Genomic DNA, 20,285 nt, shown 5'->3' with positions numbered 1-20,285 from the left:
CTTTCTTCACTTTGTGGGCCACAGACATTGTCACTATGACTGGAAGTTGAGGAAAGGATCATGATCAGCTGTCCTTGCTTTCACAGCAGTGTCAGCTGCCACAGCGTTCAGGAGACCCTGCTTACGAGCCCCGCCCTCCAGAACCCTATGACAAAATGCTGCAAACTGAGTGTGAAACCACACACTGACCTGCTCGTGGTCTCTGCAGGTGGCCAGGAGTCTGGGAGTGGGTTGGCTGGGCTTTCGGATTAAATTCCCTGGAGCTGCAATCAGGGTGTCAGCCAGGGCTGTGTCTCATCTGAAGCCCCTTGGGAGAAGGGCCACTCCCAAACCTGTCCAGGTTGTTGGCAGAATTCAGTTCCTTGTGGTTGTGGCCCCGAGAGCTTCAGTTTCCTGCAGGAGACCACCCGCAGCAACTTGGGGTCACCTGCAGTGCCTTGCCACATGGGGTTCCCCAGCATAGCCACCTACGTCCTCAAAGCCAGTGTAGGAGAAATGAAGCCAGCAAGAAGGCTGCCACCGTCTTCCATGACACAGAATGATGTGCACCTGATCACACAACCTGTCAGCCTTGCTTTCTATTCTTGGCTGGAAGCCCCCCTTGGTGAGGCATCCCACAGGGGTGTGAGCACCAGGAGGGGGGGAGCGTGGGGCCACACTGAGTGCCCATCGCACCTCATTTTGCTAGAACTCTGCATACAGGCAGAAACAGCAGAGAATTAAGTAAAAAACCCACAACATCTTTATATCAGGATGAAGTGTTTTGTTTTTTTGTTTTGTTTTGTTTCTTTTTTGGTACAGGGGCACTTAACCTCTGAGCCACATCCCCAGCCCTTTTTTGTATTTTAAGAGATAGGGTCTTGCTGAATTAATCAAAACCTTAATAAGTTGCTGAGGCTGGCTTTGAACTTGTGATCCTCCTGCCTCAGCCTCCCGAGCTGTTGGGATTACTGCTTTGTGCCACCACGCCTGGCTGTTTTGTTTTAATGAAAAAGGTCCTCGGAATGCGCTGTGTCAAGCAGATCACCACCTCACTTCCCATCCATACCAGTCGAACGGTGGTCCAGCCTCAGTTCCTCTCTAGGTAGAACGTGCCTGTCTGGCACGTTCTTTGTGCAGCAGAGAAATGAGCTCAGTCAGCAGAAAGAAAGTTAGAATCTCTCAGTTGTCAGTATTTTAAGCTCTCCAACATTAAAAGATGCAGTTCTCTGCTCGACTCTCAACAAACCAGAACATTCAGTTACCTGGAAAATCCCCATCCCTAAAACATTCAGGGAACCTGAGCCTCCTCCAAAAATAAACACAGATTCTGCATCTGGCCTGAGAGCCAGTCACGGACTTGCCACTGTCGGACCAGCCAGAGCGTGAAGGGTGCGTCTTCAAGAGGCTGGCCCTGGGGGTCTGGGTCCCCCTGCAGCCTTCTCTCCCTAAGGGCTGCGCCCCACCACTCCCACCCTGGCACCCGCCTGACTTACGCAGGCCCAGCCACTGTGTCAGGTGGAATTGACTGACTGCCCCGGCCAGTCCAGGCTCTGCTGAGCCCATCAGGGCAGGAACAATGAGGTGGCATCTCAAAGGCCCAGGCTATTTCTAAGGCTCATGGTTGATGGCCCGCACCAGCAGCGGTTATCATTTTAATTGCAAAGCCACCGCGACCTTTTATTCAGGGTGCAGATTTCAAAGACCATGGGCTGAAAAGAAGCCATAGACTGGTCTCTGCCTAAGACTAGGAGGGGCCTTCTTTCTTGGTCTCCAGGCTACAATCATACTCGCCCCCTAAAGAATCTGACCCTCAATTTCAAGGTCTGACTGCAGTCCCACCTCCTCTGGAGCCTCTCCTCAAAGCCACACTCTTTCTCATTTTCTCAAGGGGTCACCCCTCCACCCCACTCCCCACCCCTGTCCTGCCCTCCTACCTGGGACTCCTCAGGTCTCCTCGCTCCTTCCTCTGACAGGGCAAAGGAAAACAATGATCGAGGAGTTCTGACACGGCTTCCTGTGGAGTCCTGAGCTGTGGAGAGCCTTCCCGGTCCCCAGGGGACACACGGCCTTCCTGGAGGGAAGGTCACACCTGTGCTCCTGGGTGAGCTCCAGGATTGGCAGGGCTCTTTGGACTTGCACATGCTCCACACGCGTTGTTCCTGGCACTTGGTCCTCCTGTGGGCTCCCCGTTAGGTGAGCTGGCCGGAGCTGGCCCGGGTGGGGCTCCCACACAGTTTCTGGTTCCTGGTTTCGGGCTCAACGGTGTCATTCCCACAAATCCTCTGTGGCTTTAGACCGCAAATGCTCACTACCTGTGAGCGCTCATCTCCGCTTAGGACCCCGTCCCCAGCTGGGGTTTGTGGTTTAACCTACTGTGACCAAAGCCAGAGTAGTCCCCCTTTTCCAGTGGTGGTTTTGGGGGGTTGTTTGCTTTGTTTTTAGCAGTGGTGGGGAGGAGACCCCGGGCCTCCGGCATGCTGGGCCAGCACCTTACCACTGAGTCACACCAGTGTTTTGTTTTTATTTTATTTACTTTTGGGTACCAGGGATTGAACCCAGGAGCACCTAACCACTGAGGAGCACCTAACCACTGAGCCACGTCTCTAGCCCCTCTTTTATGTAAGGACAGGATCAGGGCTTCACCAAGTTTCTGAGGCTGGCCTCAAGCTTGCGATTCTCTCTCCCAGCCTCCAGAGTTGCGGGGATTACAGGCGTGCCCCGCCTCGCCTGGCCAGTGTTTTGTTTGTAAAGACAGCGACGCTGAGGGGTCATGCGCAGAGAGTAAAGTCCATCCTACCGCAGGGCCAGTTCTCAGAGCGTTGGCGAGCACAGCGGGTCTCTCCCCCGGCATCGTCAGCTATGTGTTCTAGTAGGTTCTAACCAGCACATCCTCCCTTCCTCTGGGCTCTTGCCGTCTTGTCCATGACCCAGAGCTGATGCCAAAATAACGCACTTCCCCTCATCCTGGCCAGTAGGAGCCACTTCCCAACACGGCTTTGACCTTGGCCACTTGCTCTGCCAAGGGAGTGAGTCCAGAGCTCGGGTGGTGTCTCCTGGCGGGAGTGGGGCTGGCGAGTTTGAAAGGGGTCTCACTTGGTCCCCAGAACTGAGGACGTGGCTGAGTCAGGACAAAGCCTGTGGGTAGGGTCATTCTGTATTCTGGCCAAAGGCTGGAGGGCAAAGCTTTTCTTCTTGACCTGCACTGAGTCCTGTCCCCACTGCTGAAAGTCCCCGTGGGGCAGGTTGAGGGGGTAGGAGTGGGGTCCTCCCTGGGGACAGGGACAACGTGAGATCCTTCACTGTGACCCGGCACTTAACGGCCAAGTGTTCACATGCTGACATCAGTGGCTGTTGGTTGAGGGATTGAGCGTCTGAGGTTGGAGATGGGGGGAACCCCATGGGCCTGGGAGTCTGAGGACAGTGGGAGGAGCCTCCAGAGGGGCCCTGGTCTGCGGTGGCCTCACCTCCTCCCTTGTGTGCTTCCAGAACTACTTTGAGAGCTACCTTGCCGTGGCCTCCACTGTGCCCGCCCTGCTGTGCCTGGTGGTCAACTTCCTGCTTGTCAACAGGTAGGCCTCCCCCAGGTGCCCCTCCCCGCGGCCACCCAGGTAGGGGGCAGCTCAGAGGAGTCCTCGCAGCTGGGCCTCAGGTCACTGAGCCACCAGGGCCTGGCCAGGGAGCTGGACTTCCACCTTCCAGCTGCACACGGTGACCAGGGCAGCAGCCAGGAGGGTGGGGACAGCGGGTTTCCTTCCCTCTCTCCCGGGGTCTGTGGAAGCTGAGCCACTGTCACTTCTGAGAGCATCCTGCAGCTTCGGGCTGCCTAGAGGAGCCGCCACACCAGCTGATGTGCCACCCACTCACTAGGGGTAGGGACACTTTCTTTTTTTGGTACCAGGGATTGAACCACCCAGGGGTGCTTAACCACTGAGCCACATCCCCAGCCCCTTTTGGTATTTTATTTAGAGACAGGGTCTCACTGAGTTGCTTAGCACCTCACTTTTTCTGAGGCTGGCTTTGAACTCCCCATCCTCCTGCCTCAGCCTCCCGGGCTGCTGGGATGACAGGCTGCACCATAGCGCCTGGCTGAGAATTCCTGATGTTACACTGATGAGGGTTGGGAGAGGCTCCATGCGGGTGCACCACAGAGGAAGGGATTGTTAAAGAGAATAGCAAATAATCATGACCCAAAGACCCCCTAGGTGACTCTTGCCGTCCATTCTCAATTTGAGTTCACACAGGCAGTCGCCCTAGCAACGTCACCTACGTTTCCCTCAAGTGCTGCTAGGTGATAACATTGACTCCACTGTGGTCCAGGAACCTGGGCTTCTCTCTGACGCAGCCCACTGGAACCTTCTGTCAGTGATGACAAATCTGTTGGGCTTGGCTCTGATCAATTTGTCGAGTCACCCTGGATCTCAGGCTGAACAGGATTCTCAGGCAGATTTGGGCTCAAGGAATGCCCCTGATTGATTAGTGATGTCTGCTCTGAGTGAAGAAGGAGGGGGCAGCCCCCAGCCTCCTGTGTGCTCATCCCCAGCACCGCAGCCTCCCCAAGTGGGCCGTCCTCTGGGCTGAGCCAGTGAGCATGCTGGACAATATCCCAAAGCATGGTGGCTGGGGATGATAGCTGGGGGGTCAGCAGGGCTCTGCGGGCAGCACTGACCCGGTTTTCACTCCAGCAGGCAGGGCTTAAGCCCCTTCCTCAGCTGTCCCCCTCATCTCTGTCTCTCACTTGTGGTCACTGCTCCATGCTTGACCTGTGGAGGTGTCCGGAAGTCCTCTCCGTGTCCAGGGCACCCAGACCCTTCTTCCCCATGGCAAGCTGTGTGTCTGAACCTGCCTCACTCTCCCTGTCCCCTAGGCCACCATCAGTGTCCTCATGGGGCTGAGAGCGGGGGACACCCTGCAGAGATCCCACCCCAGGAGAGGGGAGGGTGCTGTTGGGGGCAGAGCCAGACCCTGGCAGCACCCAGCTGGAGAGAGGCGGGGGTGGGGTGCGGCTATGGTAGTGGGAAGCCCCCAGGGTTGGTTCCAGGAGCAGGGGCTTCTGCCCAGCTGGGTGACCTGACACACATGGGTGGGCGCTGCCATCCCCTTAGGTCCGAAGGCACCTTCTGAAACATGACGAGGGAGATACCCCCTTGGCATCTCAGGACGCACAGCAAGCCAGCGGGGAGGCCCTGGTGTGACCCTGGGGATCTGCCCTTGCCTGACCTGGCTCTGGTGGGGGGGGGGGGCTGGGCACTGCGGGAACATGCTCCCAGCCCCGTCTGTTCCCAGGCTGGGAGAGGACCCTCTGGGGCTCGGCTGTTTCTTATTTAATGTGCGAGATTGAAATGTCTCCTTCTCTCCCTCCTGGAGCACCCTGGCTTTCTCTGACTGGCTCATCCATAATCGCCAAGTGTTTTATTATGTTAAATCTGCAGCATCATAAATACTTATGAGGAGGATTTACATTTTGGAGACTTATGAAGAAACTGTCCCCTGGGGTCCTGAGCCCTCCCTTGTGGTGGGGGGGCAAGGGGTGGGGGTGGGGAACCGGCAGCCTGGGAACCGTGGACGTCCCTCTCCAAGAATCTTCACGTTGTGTGGCCTGCCCCAGGCTCGTGGGCTGTCATCTTGGCCATGCCCTGTCCCCAAGTAGAACTCTGACACCAGGGCAACATTCGCCTGCACCTTCGCTAGAGTCCCAAGAGCATCACGCTCCCTGGGGCCACTTTCCTACCCTGGGGGAGGAAGAAGCAGAGACAGATAGTGTGCCCCCCGGAGCTCTGGGGTGGGGTGGGCTGAGCCCCGCACATTTCATAAAGCCTTATGGCATTGGAAATGGCCCCGGGATCCCCAAGGTCCTGGGGCCATGGGCGGAGGCTCTGGTGCAGTTGAGGCTGCAGATAACTAGGTGGGAAGGCACCTGTGCAGGTGAGGCGCTATACCCTGGGGGAGGGGCTGCGCTCTGGACTGCTCTGCTTTTGTGATGTGTTTGGCATTGGCCTCATCCCCCACTGTGTCCCCTAGGTCTCTGCAAAGCCACCTTCTTGTTCAAGCCACTAATTTCCTTGTGGTGAAGCCCCGGGGGGCTCTGCGATTCAGCCCCCATTACTGCCAGCTTTTCCATCATTGTGTCTGGGAGACAGGTGTGGGCAGCCGGCCACGGCCACACCCAAGGGGTGGCAGGCAGGTAGTGTGGGGGGATGAGGCCAGCGCGAGGAGCGGCCCAGCACCACTGCTCTCCCGGGTTGTTAGACGCGCTTCCCAGCAGACCTTTACCAGGAACTGATTGGAATCTTTTGGTATTTTTCCTCAACCTCTGCATTCACTTGTATTTCCCCTGGTTTAGAATGCTCCATTATTAGAGACCTGATTATTCGCTATTCCAGGCTTTTCTTTTTAGAGAGGAGACAGAGGCTCAGAGAATATTCACCTGGGATCACACTTCGAGTTGATGGCCGAGCTGGGCAGAGTGTTGCTGGCCATTTGTCTCTGGGGTGGGTGGGGCAGCTCTGGGTGCAGAAGGCGGGCCCCCTGGGTGAGACTGGAGTATGAAGGATGACCCTGAGCATCAGGGCCAAGGCTTGAGCCCCAGCTTCCTGGGTGTCTGATTTGCTCTGACTGTAGATGCTCCGTGGCTGCCCACCTGGCAGCTGCCTTGGCTGAAGCTCCTGTGCACCTGGGGAAGGTGTGTCTTACTGGGAGTCTTAGTGGGCATCTTGGTGAAGTTTCCCAGAAGCAGACCCTGAAACAAGGGAGGGTCAGGCAGAAGGAGGGGACACCCACCAGCCCAGCCACCGCCAGGGACCCAGGGCTTAGTGCTGCCCGGAGCCAGCAGAACACACCAGGTGGGAGCTGGGGTGTCCCCCTCCAGCCCCTCCAGGCGTCATCGCTGAAGCCTGCTCTTAGTGCTAAGCGCCTCTCACTTCCAGCCTGCCTCCTGCACCAGTGTGGCAAGGGAAGGCTTGTGGGTGGGCACAGCAGCGTCCCTGGGAGCTCCTGCCCGTCCTTCCTCAGCTTGCAACTCTGACGGACCTCTGTGTTGGTGGGTGCGCTTGAAACAAATGTCAGAGACTCCAAAGGGGCTGAACTTGTTCTTTAAAGTTCAGATCAGAGCTGCCCTGGGCGTGATCGAGTCTAGGGAGTCCCCTCTGCCCTGTCCCTGGGCTCTGCGAGTCTCCACTGGCTCATCTCTGGCAGCCTCCCCCAACACAGCCGCCAGGGCGACTCTGGCAGCCAAATAGACGCTGCACGGAGCCGCTCCCTACCACCTCCCAGTCAGTCCTGGGAGAGAGCGGTGGCCCTGAGCCGGTCACACGCTATCCCTAATCCAGCCACTCCCAGTGGCCAGGAGCTCGGGACGCTCTCGTCACCTGGGCTGGGTCATGTGCCTGTTGTGTGAGGTTGGGGTGGTGTAGGTGACAGGGCTAGCCAACAGACCCCAGGCCCACCCCATTCCCCCTGAGGACCAGGTCCTGGGCTGGCAGGATAAGGAGGCCCTCGAGGGCCGGCTCTGTCTCTCTCCAGCCTTGTCCAGTGCTCTCCTCTCCATCTTGACTGCAGCCGGAGTCCGCTGTCACTTCCGTGAAGGCACACAGGTGGACAGTCTTTCCAGACCTGTGTGCCCAGCCCAGGGCACTGCCCGTTCTCCCCTTGGGGCAGGATGGGTCGTGTGGCCCCTGGATGCCCCACCGGCTCCAATGGCCCTCTGCTGGGGGAACACAGGGCCTGTGCTGCTTGTCCCCTGCCCGCTGCCTGTACAGCACTCGGCACGCGGTGCTCGGGGCCAGCTCCCCACGGCTCCTCTGCAGCCAGGCCTGTCCCTGCGCTTCCTCGGGCTTCCTGCCCCCCTCATAGTGCCCAGGCCTCACCTGCCCTCCCACCGGGGACCCGGAGGGGACTCAGGTTCACTGCGGCCCTTTCCTCTCGTCCTCTCGCTCCCCCTCGTGCCCACGTGTCTGTGTGTCCTTCCCGACCTTCCACGTTTCTCTCACTCACGCCCCCGCCCGCCCCTGGTTAGTGGGAGAGTGAACTGAATCTGGTTAGGGCTTGGTCTGCTCTGATGGCCTCAGGGCCCTGGAGATGGTGCTGTCCCTCCTGGAAGAGAAACCGGGCCTTTCTCCCACGGCCTCCTTCCCCGCTATCCTCCTGGGTCCATGGAGGCTGGGAGGCGGGCAGGGCTTGGGTGTGGTGTGGCATTAGGGGCACCTGGGGCCCGGCCTGGGCACACCAGCTCTGCCTTGGCTGCTGCCCTCACAGTTGAGACCAACTTGGGACAGTCCAGCCCTGGCCCCCCATGCTGTGCCACTCAGAGTCCCTTCATCCCAGGAAGCCGTTGGGTACCCCCTGGGGCCCAGCCGAGTGGACTCAGCCTCCCTAGCCGTGGTGTCAGAAGGGACCTACACGTGGAAGAGTGGCCAGCCCAAGTTAGGGACTGTGAGTGCTGTGATAATGGATGGCGATGACAAAGCTCTCTTCCCCTCCCGCCCACCGCCCACCGAGAGTTCCTCGGGAAGCGCAGGGTGGTTGCTCTGGGCACTCGGCAAAGCCAGCGGGAGCACAGCTCGGGGGCAGGCGGAACAGGGGGCTTAGCAGGCACCGACCCTCGCAGCCAGTGAGCTGAAGAGCAGAGTGTCCACGGAGAGGACACCCGCACTGGCCCTGCCCCTGCTGCACACCGTTTACCTCCCTGGAGCCCCCGCACCCCTGAGTGCATCCTCCCCCAGGTGCAGGTGCACAGCTGAAGCCGGGGCCACTCCCACGAGCAGGAAGGCAGGGCTCAAACCCAGGCTCCTGGACGCAGAGTGGACGTTGCCACCCAGCTCCCCCGCCTCCCCAGCACCACCCCCAAGCCACACCGGAGGCCACATCTAACGGCTCCTGTTGTCTTCACCGCAGGATTCCCGTCCGTGTCCGCGTCCTGGCCTCCCTGACCATCACGCTGGCCATCTTCGTGGTGATGACCGTGCTGGTGAAGGTGGACACCTCCTCCTGGCGCCACGGCTTCTTCGCTATCACCATTGTCTGCATGGTGATCGTCAGTGGCTCCTCCACCATCTTCAGCAGCAGCGTCTATGGCCTGACTGGCACCTTCCCCATGAGGAACGCCCAGGCACTGATGTCAGGTGAGAGCTGTGGCCCAGGGCCGATCCTGGGAGCCCACTGGAGGCCGGAGGCCGGAAGCCGGCAGCTGCCCTGAGCTGGGCTAGAGCAGGGGCTTGGGTTCCACCTGGACCTCCCCGTAGCTGCTTGGGCTTCCTGGTGGCATGGTGTCCAGGCAGCAGAGAGTGTGTCCCCAGAGGCTCAAGTAGTGCATTATTTTCGACCGAGCTACGCAGGATCACTTCCACCATAGCTGTTAGGCCACTTAGACTCAAGGCCACCCAGGTCTCTGTGGGAGAGTGTGGTGATCACACCAGAAGAGGAACAGGCAGGAGGGAGCCGCAATCGCAGTCATTTATGAAAACCAGGTCGCCTTCCAAGTACCATTTCTGAACCAGCCTTTCTTTCTCCCCTCCCTCCTCCTTCCTGTGTCTCTTCCTGCCCTGTCCTCTCCACCCTTTTTTCTCCTTTCCTCCTTTCTATCTGCCTTTTCTTCTTTCCCATTTTATAGAGGACCCGCCTGGTGCCAGGGATTCAAAGGTGAACGAGATGCGTCCTCTTGGAGCCGATGGCCTAGTGAATGAGCACCTCGGTCACCTGGACTTGGGCCTTCTCTGGGCTGGCTTGTGACCGGCAGGGGTCAACCCCCCAGCTGAAGTTTCCATGCAGATGCTGAGCCTGTTTTCAGGACCTCGGCTATTTTGTCCCTGTCCCCAGTGACCCCTCAAGGTAAAACAGAGCTGGGTCAATCAGCCTCCGAGCTTTCCCCAGAAATCACCACCCCTAGAGCAAGCCCGAGGCTCGGCCTCTCTGTCTGTGTCCCCACACGTCTCTGATGTACAGAGGAGTGCTTTCAACGTTTGCCGACTTGAGAAGAATTGTTTAGACTGTACGCCGTGCCCATTGGGTCAGGATGCCAGGTGCTACGTGGCAGGGATGACAAGTACCTTGATGATCAGATCCCCCTCCCCGCCCAGCGCCAGGGCCAGACATCACTAATAGATCCCTATCTTTCCTCCTGAGCCTCTAAATCCTTCTCAACACGGCCCTTGAGGCAATTACTCGGGCAGGATCAGAGTCTAGACGTGAGTTCCGGTCTGTTTGCCATCTTTGATATGGGATTAGGCTTCTGGCTCTATTCTGGGAAAACCTTGGGCCTAAAATAAAATAAAAATGGACTCGTTGCTGAGTTTCCTAAGCCCAGTCCACAGGCCCTCGCCGTGCTTCAAGAAGGGCAGGTCTGGGCCGAGGGAAAGGGCCACCAAACATTAATCCCCCTGTCACCCTTGGCCTCAAAAAGAGGCTCTGATCCCCTCACCTCCCTCCACCGAGCTGGAGGAGGGCTCTTCTGTGTGACTTCAGCCCAGCTGGCTTCCGCTCCAGGGGCCAGTGACCAGACACCATTGATATCAGCAAGTGGCCCTTCCCAATTATCCTTCCCCAGAGGACCACCCAGGAACGAGTGGATTCAAGATGGAGCATTTAGGGCTTAGACTTTGGCCCGAGTTCTCCCGGGACAGAAGCTGTTGTCATGACTGGGCGCAGCCCCCACCAGGGGTGTCCAGCATCCTGGACATCCGAGGTGGCTCCAGCTCCCAGAGCCCCAGCACCCTTTTCGTTTGGGCCCATCTGTGAATTCTGGGCGTGTTGGCATCTGAGGAACAATTCATTTGTTTCCAGGGTGTTTTTTTTTAAACCTCTCATTTGCATGTATTTCCATAACTGATGAGATAAAAGCAGGGAGTCATGAAGGATGAGCTCCCGGAGGCCTGGTTTGTTGTTGATGATAAAATTGCAAATTCTCCACAAGTTGGTAAGGGAGAAGGGGAATCAATAGGCGGGATGTTAAGATCTCTCCTCCGGGCAGCAGCGGAACGTCTACGGCGTCCAACCCCGGTTCTTAGGAAACGTCCAGGTGGGGATTACAGCTTCTCAGGAGTGGGCCCCCCTCTTGGCAAAGGGTTTACCCTGTTGTCGATGCTTTGATGTGGAAAGGACGGAAATAACCACAACCTAATTGGGAATGTGAGAGGATTTACTTGGAATTTGGACCCTGTCTGCGTTGGGCGCCATTCTGAGCACTCTGCATATAATAATCCTTTCATTCTTCAGGACGGTCCTGAGAGGTGGGTCTTACTAACACCCCCATCAGAAAATGGGGGAAATGGAGGCACAGAGAGTTTCTATGACTTCGAAAAGGTCACACAGCTAGAAGTAGCAGAGCTGAGACTAGACTGGGATTTGAGGCTCTGGTTCCAAGGTCTGTGCTCTTAGTCACTCTGCAGATTTGGGTGTCTTTGCCTCCCCTCCAGGCCCCACCTAGGCTAATGGAATGGATGCTGACAAAGTTGAGGGAAAGTATTGTCAGCCAAGTGTGGGTGGTGCATGCCTGAATCCCAGAGGCTCGGGAGGCTGAGGCAGGAGGACTGCAAGTTCAAAACCAACCTCAGCAACTTGGCAAGGCCCTAAGCAACTCAGTGAGACCCTGTCTCTAAATAAAATATAAATAGGGCTGGGGATGTGGCTCAGAGGCTAAGCACTGAGTTCAATCCCTGGTAACAAAAAAAAAAAAAAAAAAGAATTGTCCATCGGGGCCAAGGCCGAGGCCATTCCTCATGTAGAGGCTCTGGCTGAGTGTAGGTGAGACAGCAATGGGGCATTGGGTGGGCGGGGCCTCTACTGTCCTGCTCCCAGTCTGCCCTGCCCAGCAGTGGGCAAAGAGGTGCCCAGTAAGAGCTTCCCGGGGTGGCAGAGCAGCTGGCGCCCACATGGGCCAGCCTGCCCCACCGTTCACGGTCAGCCTCCTTGCCTCTCTGAAAGTAGAAATCCCGATGCTCTAAGGCCAGCAGACACATCCCTTCCACCCAGGGGTGGACACGCTCACAGGCATCGGTGTGTGGATAGCAGTGTCCCCTCCTCCATCCATCCTCCCACTCCCTCTCTCTGCCGTCTCGGGATGGACAGGACAAGCACTGGCCCCCGCTTTTCAGGCAGAGCGAGGCAAGAGGTGACCTGCCTGTCACACTCCTGCAGCTGACCCCCCGCGGCTGGCACACACTGACTCCCCATGGCTGAGGCTCCCGAAGCAAAGGAGGACACACCCTGGCCTCCCGGACACAGCCGAGTGACTTGGCAGGGAAGGGAACTGGCACTTGGTGACAGTTTGCCATGTGCCCGGCACTTTCTGAGGATCCTCTCGTGCAGCTGTCAAAGCAGCCCGTGGCCATCGCGGTTCCATCTTACAGACAGCAGACGGTGGCCCTGAGAAGTCCTCCTGGCCTCCAGGGTCAGGGCAAGCGAGGCCGAGTCAAGGGCAGATGTGCATCCTGGGCACAGGGTCCCTGGGCTCTGGGTCTCTGGGCTCGGGGTCCAGGGTCGCCCTGCTAGGTCACGCCACCCGGCACAAGAGAAGCGTTGGGTAGCCGTGAGGGGCATGAGGTGACCTGAGTCAAAGCGCTGGGCGAGGTCCTTCTGTGTGGGGGTGGCTGCCTGCTTGTGGGTGAGTGTGTGAGGCTATGCACATGGGTGTGTGCGTGCGTGTGCTTGTGCACAGGTTCACATGAGGCAGCCCACAGCTGCCTTTGGGTGTGGGTGAGATCCCATGGGCTGGAAGGACTGTGCTGGAATGTCCCCCAGCCTCTCCCCGCTGGCCAAGCACAGAGGAAAGGAGACAGGTCCTATTGGGAGGTCAGCACGGGAGGAGGTCAGGGCCAGGGGGAAAACAGGGCAGGAGACAGGTGAGGCCAAGTCCAGCACAGAGCAGGGAGCTGGGCCAGGGACGGGGATGAGCCACCCCCTCTGAAACTCGGCAGGACCCCTTCCTGTCTGCCACCACTTGGGGACACTGAGAACCATGGCCTCTTTCACACTGGAGGAATTTTATTTTGGTCTGAGCAGAAAGGGGCCCTGGACGTGCTCCCCTGGGTCCTCCCCAAGTGACTCCATGGTGTCCTCTGCCCTCCACAGGAGGAGCCATGGGAGGGACCATCAGCGCCGTGGCCTCGCTGGTGGACCTGGCGGCGTCCAGAGACGTGACGGACAGCACCCTGGCCTTCTTCCTGACGGCGGCCGCCTTCCTGGGACTGTGCCTGGGGCTCTACTTGCTGCTGCCCAGGCTGGAGTACTCCAGGTGAGGCCCTGTCGTGCGCCCTTCAGTCTTCCTAAGTGGACAGCTTCAGCTCTCCATGTCTGTGTTCCTCATCATCCGACGGGGTCATCTGTTTCCCTGGGGTTTTTGGTCATGGGGGCTTGGTCCTGGATGGACCCCAGGCTGCTTTACCACTGAGCCACACCCCCAGCCCTTTTTATTTTGAGACAGGGTCTTGCTCTGTTGCTTAGGGCCTCACTAAGTAGCTGAGGCTGGCCTCGAACCTGTGATCCTCCTGCCTCAGCCTCCTGAATTGCAGGCTTGTCGGTTGCCTTCTTTATTACTTGCACCTGCCCCAGGGTGAGCGGGGTCCTCGGTATCCCAGGGCCTCCTGCTGTACCTGGCCTGCAGCAGTCCTGGCAGTCAGTTGGCCTGGCCACTGGTGTGCGCTGGCTGCAAGCCATACCCCCAAGCAGTGGGTGTCTGCAGGTTCAGGGACAGGAAAGGAGGGGGTAGAAGTGGGGCCTGAGCGACAGTAAGAAATCACAGCTCCCGTTCACCCTCAGCTCAGGGTGCCCACCTGGCTTACTGCTGACACACCGGTTCCTCTTAGCGTCGCTATTCTTTATGGTCATTCCCACGTACAGGTGACACCCAGGGATGGGAGCAGTCAGGGTACTCACCTGGGTCCACAGCCAGCCGTGGCAGAGCAGGGTCTGCAGGTCCCTCCCAGCCTGCGCTTCCCACCATTCACTGCCCGGTGGGCATGTTTCTGCCCTCAGGATCCCCCTTCGTGCCATGAGTCTCTCTTTTTTCCTTTCTCCAGTTCCTCCTCTGCCTTTCTTCCTTCCACCTGCTCTTTAGAAAACCAATTTTGCCAGGTGCAATGGCACACCCCTGTAATCCCAGCGGCTCTGGAGGCTGAGGCAGGAGGATCTCAAGTTCAAAGCCAGCCTCAGCAAAAACGAGGCGCTAAGCAACTCAGAGAGACCCTGTCTCTAAATAAAATACAAATTAGGGCTGGGGATGTGCTCAGTGGTCGAGGGCCCCTGGGTTCAATCCCTGGTACCAAAACAGAAACCAGCCTTTGGCTTTCTCCCGCATTTTATCCTTTCCAAAGCATTTTCTAAGCCCTTTTCTTATCTGACATAGGGAGGCAGGAATTGTCCCCACTTTACAGGTGACAATGCTGAGACCCAGAGGAGGCCAGGTTTCCCTGGGCCCCTCAGAGGGAGCCGGCTGGGCTGCCCTCTTCCACGGGAACCTATTCTGTGAGGTGGCCTGTGAGCTAAGCAGGTTATGTGCCTATTTTTTTGTTTATTACCAATTCTTCTTCTTCTTCTTCTTATTATTATTACAATTATGATTTTTGTTTGTGACACTCTGTGGTTGATTTTGCCACTTTACCCCTGAGGACCTGAGCCCCAGGGAGCTGTGCTCCGGTGGCCCACCTGGCGAGCCACCGCAGGCCCTGACCTTGGGCAGTGCGGGGAGCCATCCAGCCCTGGTTCGTGGCCTCGAGGGTCTTTCCTCCTGCTTCAGGCCTCCTGCCCCTGGGAGGGCGCCAGCCCCCGCCTTCACCAACCCTCACCCCCGGGGGGGCCGTGGGCTGCCTTCCTCCCTCGGGGTTGCTCACCACCTCAGCTGGCCTCCGAGGCTTCAGGAGGACAGGACTCAGCCGTGGCGTCCCACAGTGTCCCAGGCGCAGACCCCTGAGCCCCACATTGCCCTGCTGTGGTTCCTGGGGTCAGGCTGGCGCACTGTCCCCGGTCCCCTCCACTGCCTGGCACCTTGTCCTGCTTTTGAAATCACTTTTGAGACCCCGGATGAACCTGGGCGGAGAGTCCGCACCCTGATCCTGGTGCTCTGGGTGGCTGTTACCAGAAGAGCAGCGACCTCTGGTTCATCTGGGACTTTAGTACCAAACCAGGCAGCCTCGTAGGTCAGCCTGGGCGCCAGTCACATCTGGGCAGGCCCAGGGCCTCGGAGCTGAGCTTGTGAGGCAGAGCTCCCGGGCCAGGCCGCCTGCACAGACTCCTGCTTCTTTGTTGATTAGAACTCAGGCCCAGAGGCCGACCTTGTCTAGGCCGAGCTCCCAGACAGGGCTGGCTCCCAGGGCTGCTCCGACTGAACCTGACTGAAAGGAGCCTGTGCTGGGCGGGAGGAGGGGTTGGGGAGCCTGTGGGGAGGAGCTCGACCCCAGGAACTTGGCGTGCAGCTCCTCAGAGCAGCCTGGAGGCCAGGACCCAGCCAGAGGGAAGTGGGACTGTTCCTGTTCCTTCATAGTGATTGGGAAACAGATGGTTCAAGGCCAAAGCCCCCTGCTCAGCATCACAGGGAAGGACGGGGAGCAGCACTTCCACCCACTCACGGGGCAGCTGGAGGCTCCCAGGATGGGAAGACTGGCAGAGACTTTGAACCCTCAGAGCTCTGTAAAACCTCCATCTTAAGAGGAAGAAACCAAGGCCCAAGGTCACACAGGGGAACAGAATCAAGGCTGAAACCAAAACCCAGTTGTCACCACGCTGTGGTTTTCCCCAACACGTGTACCCCAAGCCCTTATGTTGGAGCTGTGTTAATACAGTTTCCTGGCTTTCAGATACCTGAGGCACAGAGAGGTTAAGGGCTCAGGCAAGTCACACAGCAAGGCAAACTAACCGAAGCAGAAGTTGAAAAGATTGATGATATTCAGCACTGAAGATCAGGTGGGGCAGACACTGCTGTAGGGTGCTTACTAGTTCTTTCTACCACTCTGTGTAGACGAGAAACAATCACATGTGGTCTTTGCTCCAGGGAGCTGTCCCCTGTAGAAGGAGACACATGATGGCAACACTCAAACAGGATGATTATAGATCATGGTCACATTTTTGAAAAAAGTAAATAGGTACTCACAAAAATTAACAGGTCAGGTTACATAGGGTGGATGATTAGTATTGGGCAGAGATGAATTGGGACTCTTATCTAGAGAGCAGTTTTTGGATATCAAGACAAGTTTCACAGATTCAAACTTTTTTTTTTTGGTACTAGGGATTGTACCCAGGGACCTGTGACCACTGAGCAGACTCCCAGCCCATTTTTAATATTCTATTTAAAGACAGGGTCTCGCTGAATTGCTTAGAGTCTTGCAAGGTTGCTGAGGTTGGCTCTGAACTCGCAATCCTCTCGCCTCAGCCTCCCATGATGCTGGGGTGACAGGTGTGTGCCACTGCGCCTGGCAGATGCAAACTCCCAATCCAGGGATCTCCTGTTTTCGACATCCATCCTGCCAAAGTACTAGGCTACGTGTGTAAGGACTTCAGTATAGGAATGCTCGTGGCAGTGTGACTTGTAGTGAAAAACGGGGGCCAACCTGAACGTCCAGGGGAGCAAGGCATTGTACACGCCTAGGCTGAGCAATGGTGCAGCAACCCACCAGAGAGGGGACCGAGAACCGGGGGTCTCTGTGAAAGGTTGGCCACAAGATCGTGTCTCTTAGGCAGTTATGCATAAGCACTTGGAGTAACAGGCCGCGCAACTTAGGCCGCTGTGTGGCGTATCTGTGGATGTACTAGGCTGTATAGTGTTGCAGAAAAGCCTTGCATACAGTTGGAGCCCACTTTAAGTAACTGTGTGTAGGGTGAGGGTTGTGGTTTTTGCAAGTGCATGGGACATTACTGATGAGGTTGCTAACGGTCAGTGGCACTCGGGAGGGGTCAGGTGGGAGGAGAGGAGGGTTCGACTGTCGTTGCTCTTCTGTGTTACTCTGTGCGTTGCATGAGCCTCTGTTGCTCATAGAATTTAAATTTTCAGGTTTCTGTGTGCTGTTTTTTCTCTATCTCCCCCTCCTCCTCTCCAAAATTCAAAACAAAACAGACGAGCCAGGACAGGAGGAGCCTGTGCTCATCATGTGGTGGTCAGCACTGATTCCCTCTGTCCCTTAAGCACAGCTGCCACCACTGGCTGAGGCCTGGAGCCGGCCTGGTGGGCAGCCTGGGATGGGGGGCCTCCTGTAGCCACCGCATGTACCACATGCGTCATCAAGGGACCCCAGGCTGCAGGGCCTAAGGGTTCTGTCCTGAACACGCTGTGCAGACTCCAGGGTCTCTCCCTGGAAAGCCCAGGTGGCCTCTACGGTGGCCCGCTGACCGCACACCCGCCCTCCTCCCCGCAGGTACTATATGAGGCCCATTTGTCCAGCCCGCGTGTTCTCTGGTGAAGAGACCGCACCGCAGGACACCTGCAGCACCCCCCTGGTGGCCCCGGGATCCAGTGGGTCGCACATGCCACCCCTCCGCCCCATCCTGAAGAAGACCGGCGGCCTGGGCTTCTGTGTGCTCTACCTGTTCCTCATCACCAGCCTCATCTTCCCCGCCGTCTGCACCAACATCGAGTCCCTCCACAAGGACTCGGGCTCCCCGTGGACCACCACGTTCTTCGTGCCCCTCACCACCTTCCTCCTGTACAACTTTGCTGACCTGTGTGGCCGGCAGATCACTGCCTGGGTCCAGGTGCCAGGCCCCAAGAGCAAGGTGCTGCCCGGCCTGGTCCTGCTGCGCTCCTGCCTCGTCCCCCTCTTCGTGTTCTGCAACTACCAGCCCCGCGTCCGCCTGGCCACTGTGGTCTTCCGGTCCGACGTCTACCCCGTGCTCTTCACCTGCCTGCTAGGGCTGAGCAACGGCTACCTCAGCACCCTGGCCCTCGTCTATGGGCCCAAGATCGTGCCCCGGGAGCTGGCCGAGGCCACAGGAGTGGTGATGTCCTTCTATATGTCCATCGGCCTGGTGCTGGGCTCTGCCTGCTCGGCCCTGCTGGTGCACCTCATCTAGGGCGGGTGATGAGGACGTCAGGGCTACCTGAGGCTCGGGGCCCAGCGATGGGTGAGAGGGCTGGTGCTGCCAAGGTGCGGAGGACGGGGCTGGCATCCGGCTTGGCGCAGAGCAGAGGAGAGCGGTCGGCCTCTCCCAGGATGCTGGCCAGCCGTCCGTGCCCCCCGGGCCGTGCCAGGAGAGGCGCCTCAGACCCCGCAGCAGGACACTCTGGAGACGTTGGAAGAGGACACTTGTAAAGAGGGGCTCTCACTGCCTTAGCTGATGGGTCACTCACGTTCAGCTGTGAGCTGTCACCAGGCCACAGCCGGGCTGGGCTCCAGCCTTGCTCCTCTGGCGGACAGCAAGATGGGTGGGGATCCTCGGCCCTCCCTACTCAGCAGAGGTGCTCTGGGGTGGCTATCTTCAGGCCCAGGACCCAAGCCTGCACTGTCCCTGCCTTTTGTCAGGAGAGAACAGAACCCAGACCCAGAACCCAGAAGACCCCGGCCGAACCCCCCTTCCCTGGACTGGGCTCAGTGCACCCCTGCGCCCGGGACCCAGCAGGTCAGCCTGGGTTCTCCCACAGGGGGGACTGGCCTGGGGGGCCACAGCCTGAATGGGCGCAGGGTCTTTCCATGTTAATGTTTACAACATGCCAGGGCCATTGGTTCAAGGGCCCAATAAATACTGGGGTGTTCAACGTGACCCTTATTGGTGTCCTTGTTAGCCAGGGTCTCGGCAGGAAGTGACGCACTAAGTTTGGGTAATTTGTTATATTGCATATACATGGGGGGGACTGCTGTGGTTTTTAGTCCTGGGGATGGAACCCAAGGATGCTTTACCTCTGAGCCACACCCCCCGCCTTTTTTTTCAGCCCTTTTCTAATTTCTCATTTCGAGACAGGGTCGCGCTGCGTTTCTTCGGGTCTCGCTGAGTTGCCAGGGCTGGCTTGGAATCTGCGGTCCTCCTGCCTCAGCCTTCCCCAGCCTCCTGAGCCTCTGGCGTTACCGGGGTGCGCCACCGTCCCCAGCCCCAATCCTATTTATTTATTTCTTTATTTTGAGAAGGTTGCCTGGTCTGTCCTGGTCTGTCCATGGTGGCCCTCCGGCCGTGGCCCACTGAGTTGCTGGGATCATAGGGGTGTGTCACATGCCGGGAGACGTGGGCTTATTTTAAGATCAGGCAAGGGAATCCCGAGGGTGGTGTGGGGGTCTCCAAGAACTCATAACAGCAGCCGGGCAGCAGCCAGTCCTTCTAGGACCTGGAAATGTCACCTCCATCTGGGGTGAAGAGGGACTTGCGCAGCCCCCTGTAACCGGCAGGAGGCAGCTGAAGCCACACGCTCCCTACCTTCCTCCCCTCTCCTCCTCGCCCCTGTGGACCCAGCCAGAGGTGGGAGCAGGCGGGGAGAGGGGGGTGGGGCTCGCAGTGACTGGGCCATGGGCACTTGGCTTTTGCGTTCATAGGTTTGCTGTTTACGACTGTCACTAGGGCCCTGGCACTCTGGTGGGCGAAATTCAGTGTTGCTTTGTTCTGGTTTGGTACGGGTGTTTGTGTACATCGAGGTTGTTCCTAAAAGGACCAGCAAAGCCGGGCACCGTGGCGCACGCCTGCAATCCTAGCCACCCGGGAGGCTGAGGTGGGAGGATGGCAAGTTCAAGGCCAGCCTCAGCGACTAAGCAAGGCCCCCAGCAAGTCAGCGAGCCCCTGTCTCTAAATAAAAAATAAAAGGATGGGGCTCAGTGGTTAAGCGCCCCTGGGTTCAAAACCTGGCACAAAAACATCATTTTAGAAAAAGACACCAGCCCCGCAGGCTCCGCTGCCCCCCTGGGAGGTGACTGTGGTCCTCGTCCTTCGCGAAACACTCCATGAAGAGCCACTCTGGCCTTTCGGTCCATTGCAGATGCCCACAAGGCTGTTTCTTGGGGAAGGAGACGGCTTGGGGATCAGGGAGACGGGGACCTGGTGAGAAGCGGCCACCCGCGTGTGCGCGAGCCCTCTCTGGAGAAGCGCAGGCCGCGGTGTCCTGCCGACTCCTGATTAAGCTGGGAAGCCATCTTCCTAATCCACCCGGTGGCAGCGGCTTAAGTCCCGTCCTCTCAGTCGGGTTCACAATCCCTCTCCAGGGCCAGGGAATGGAAGCCAGACCCCTTGGAAGGTTTTCTAAATTTGGTACCTAGAAAAAAAAAATCCTAGTACCATCCCCGGCCTCACAGGAGGCCACCACCATTGTGGGTGGCTTGGGACGTCGCCTCCCTAGGACCCCTCTCTACCTCAGGTGCTTCAGAGGTGGGCAGCGTAAACAGCCTCTCTGGGCTCCCGATGGGGACCACTCT

At 58.1% G+C, this 20,285-nt stretch overlaps 1 protein-coding gene across 1 annotated transcript in view; it reads left to right on the top strand.

The window, feature by feature from the left end:
* Positions 1-18,654, top strand: part of Slc29a3 (solute carrier family 29 member 3) — a 34,081-nt gene extending 15,427 nt beyond the window's left edge. The window contains exons 3-6 of the mRNA XM_046419885.2: positions 3,469-3,551; positions 8,872-9,098; positions 13,042-13,204; positions 17,313-18,654. Coding sequence (XP_046275841.1) covers positions 3,469-3,551; positions 8,872-9,098; positions 13,042-13,204; positions 17,313-17,967 — 1,128 coding nt within the window. The 3' untranslated portion in view covers positions 17,968-18,654. The remainder of the gene's footprint in view (positions 1-3,468; positions 3,552-8,871; positions 9,099-13,041; positions 13,205-17,312) is intronic.
* The last annotated feature ends 1,631 nt before the right edge of the window (positions 18,655-20,285 follow it).

Source organism: Marmota monax, unplaced genomic scaffold, assembly GCF_021218885.2.
Source record: "Marmota monax isolate L192 unplaced genomic scaffold, Marmota_monax_Labrador192_F-V1.1 WCK01_AAM20220418_F8-fsc00019, whole genome shotgun sequence".
NCBI classification, from domain to species: domain Eukaryota; kingdom Metazoa; phylum Chordata; class Mammalia; order Rodentia; family Sciuridae; genus Marmota; species Marmota monax.
This window is presented reverse-complemented; position numbering and strand designations above follow the sequence as displayed.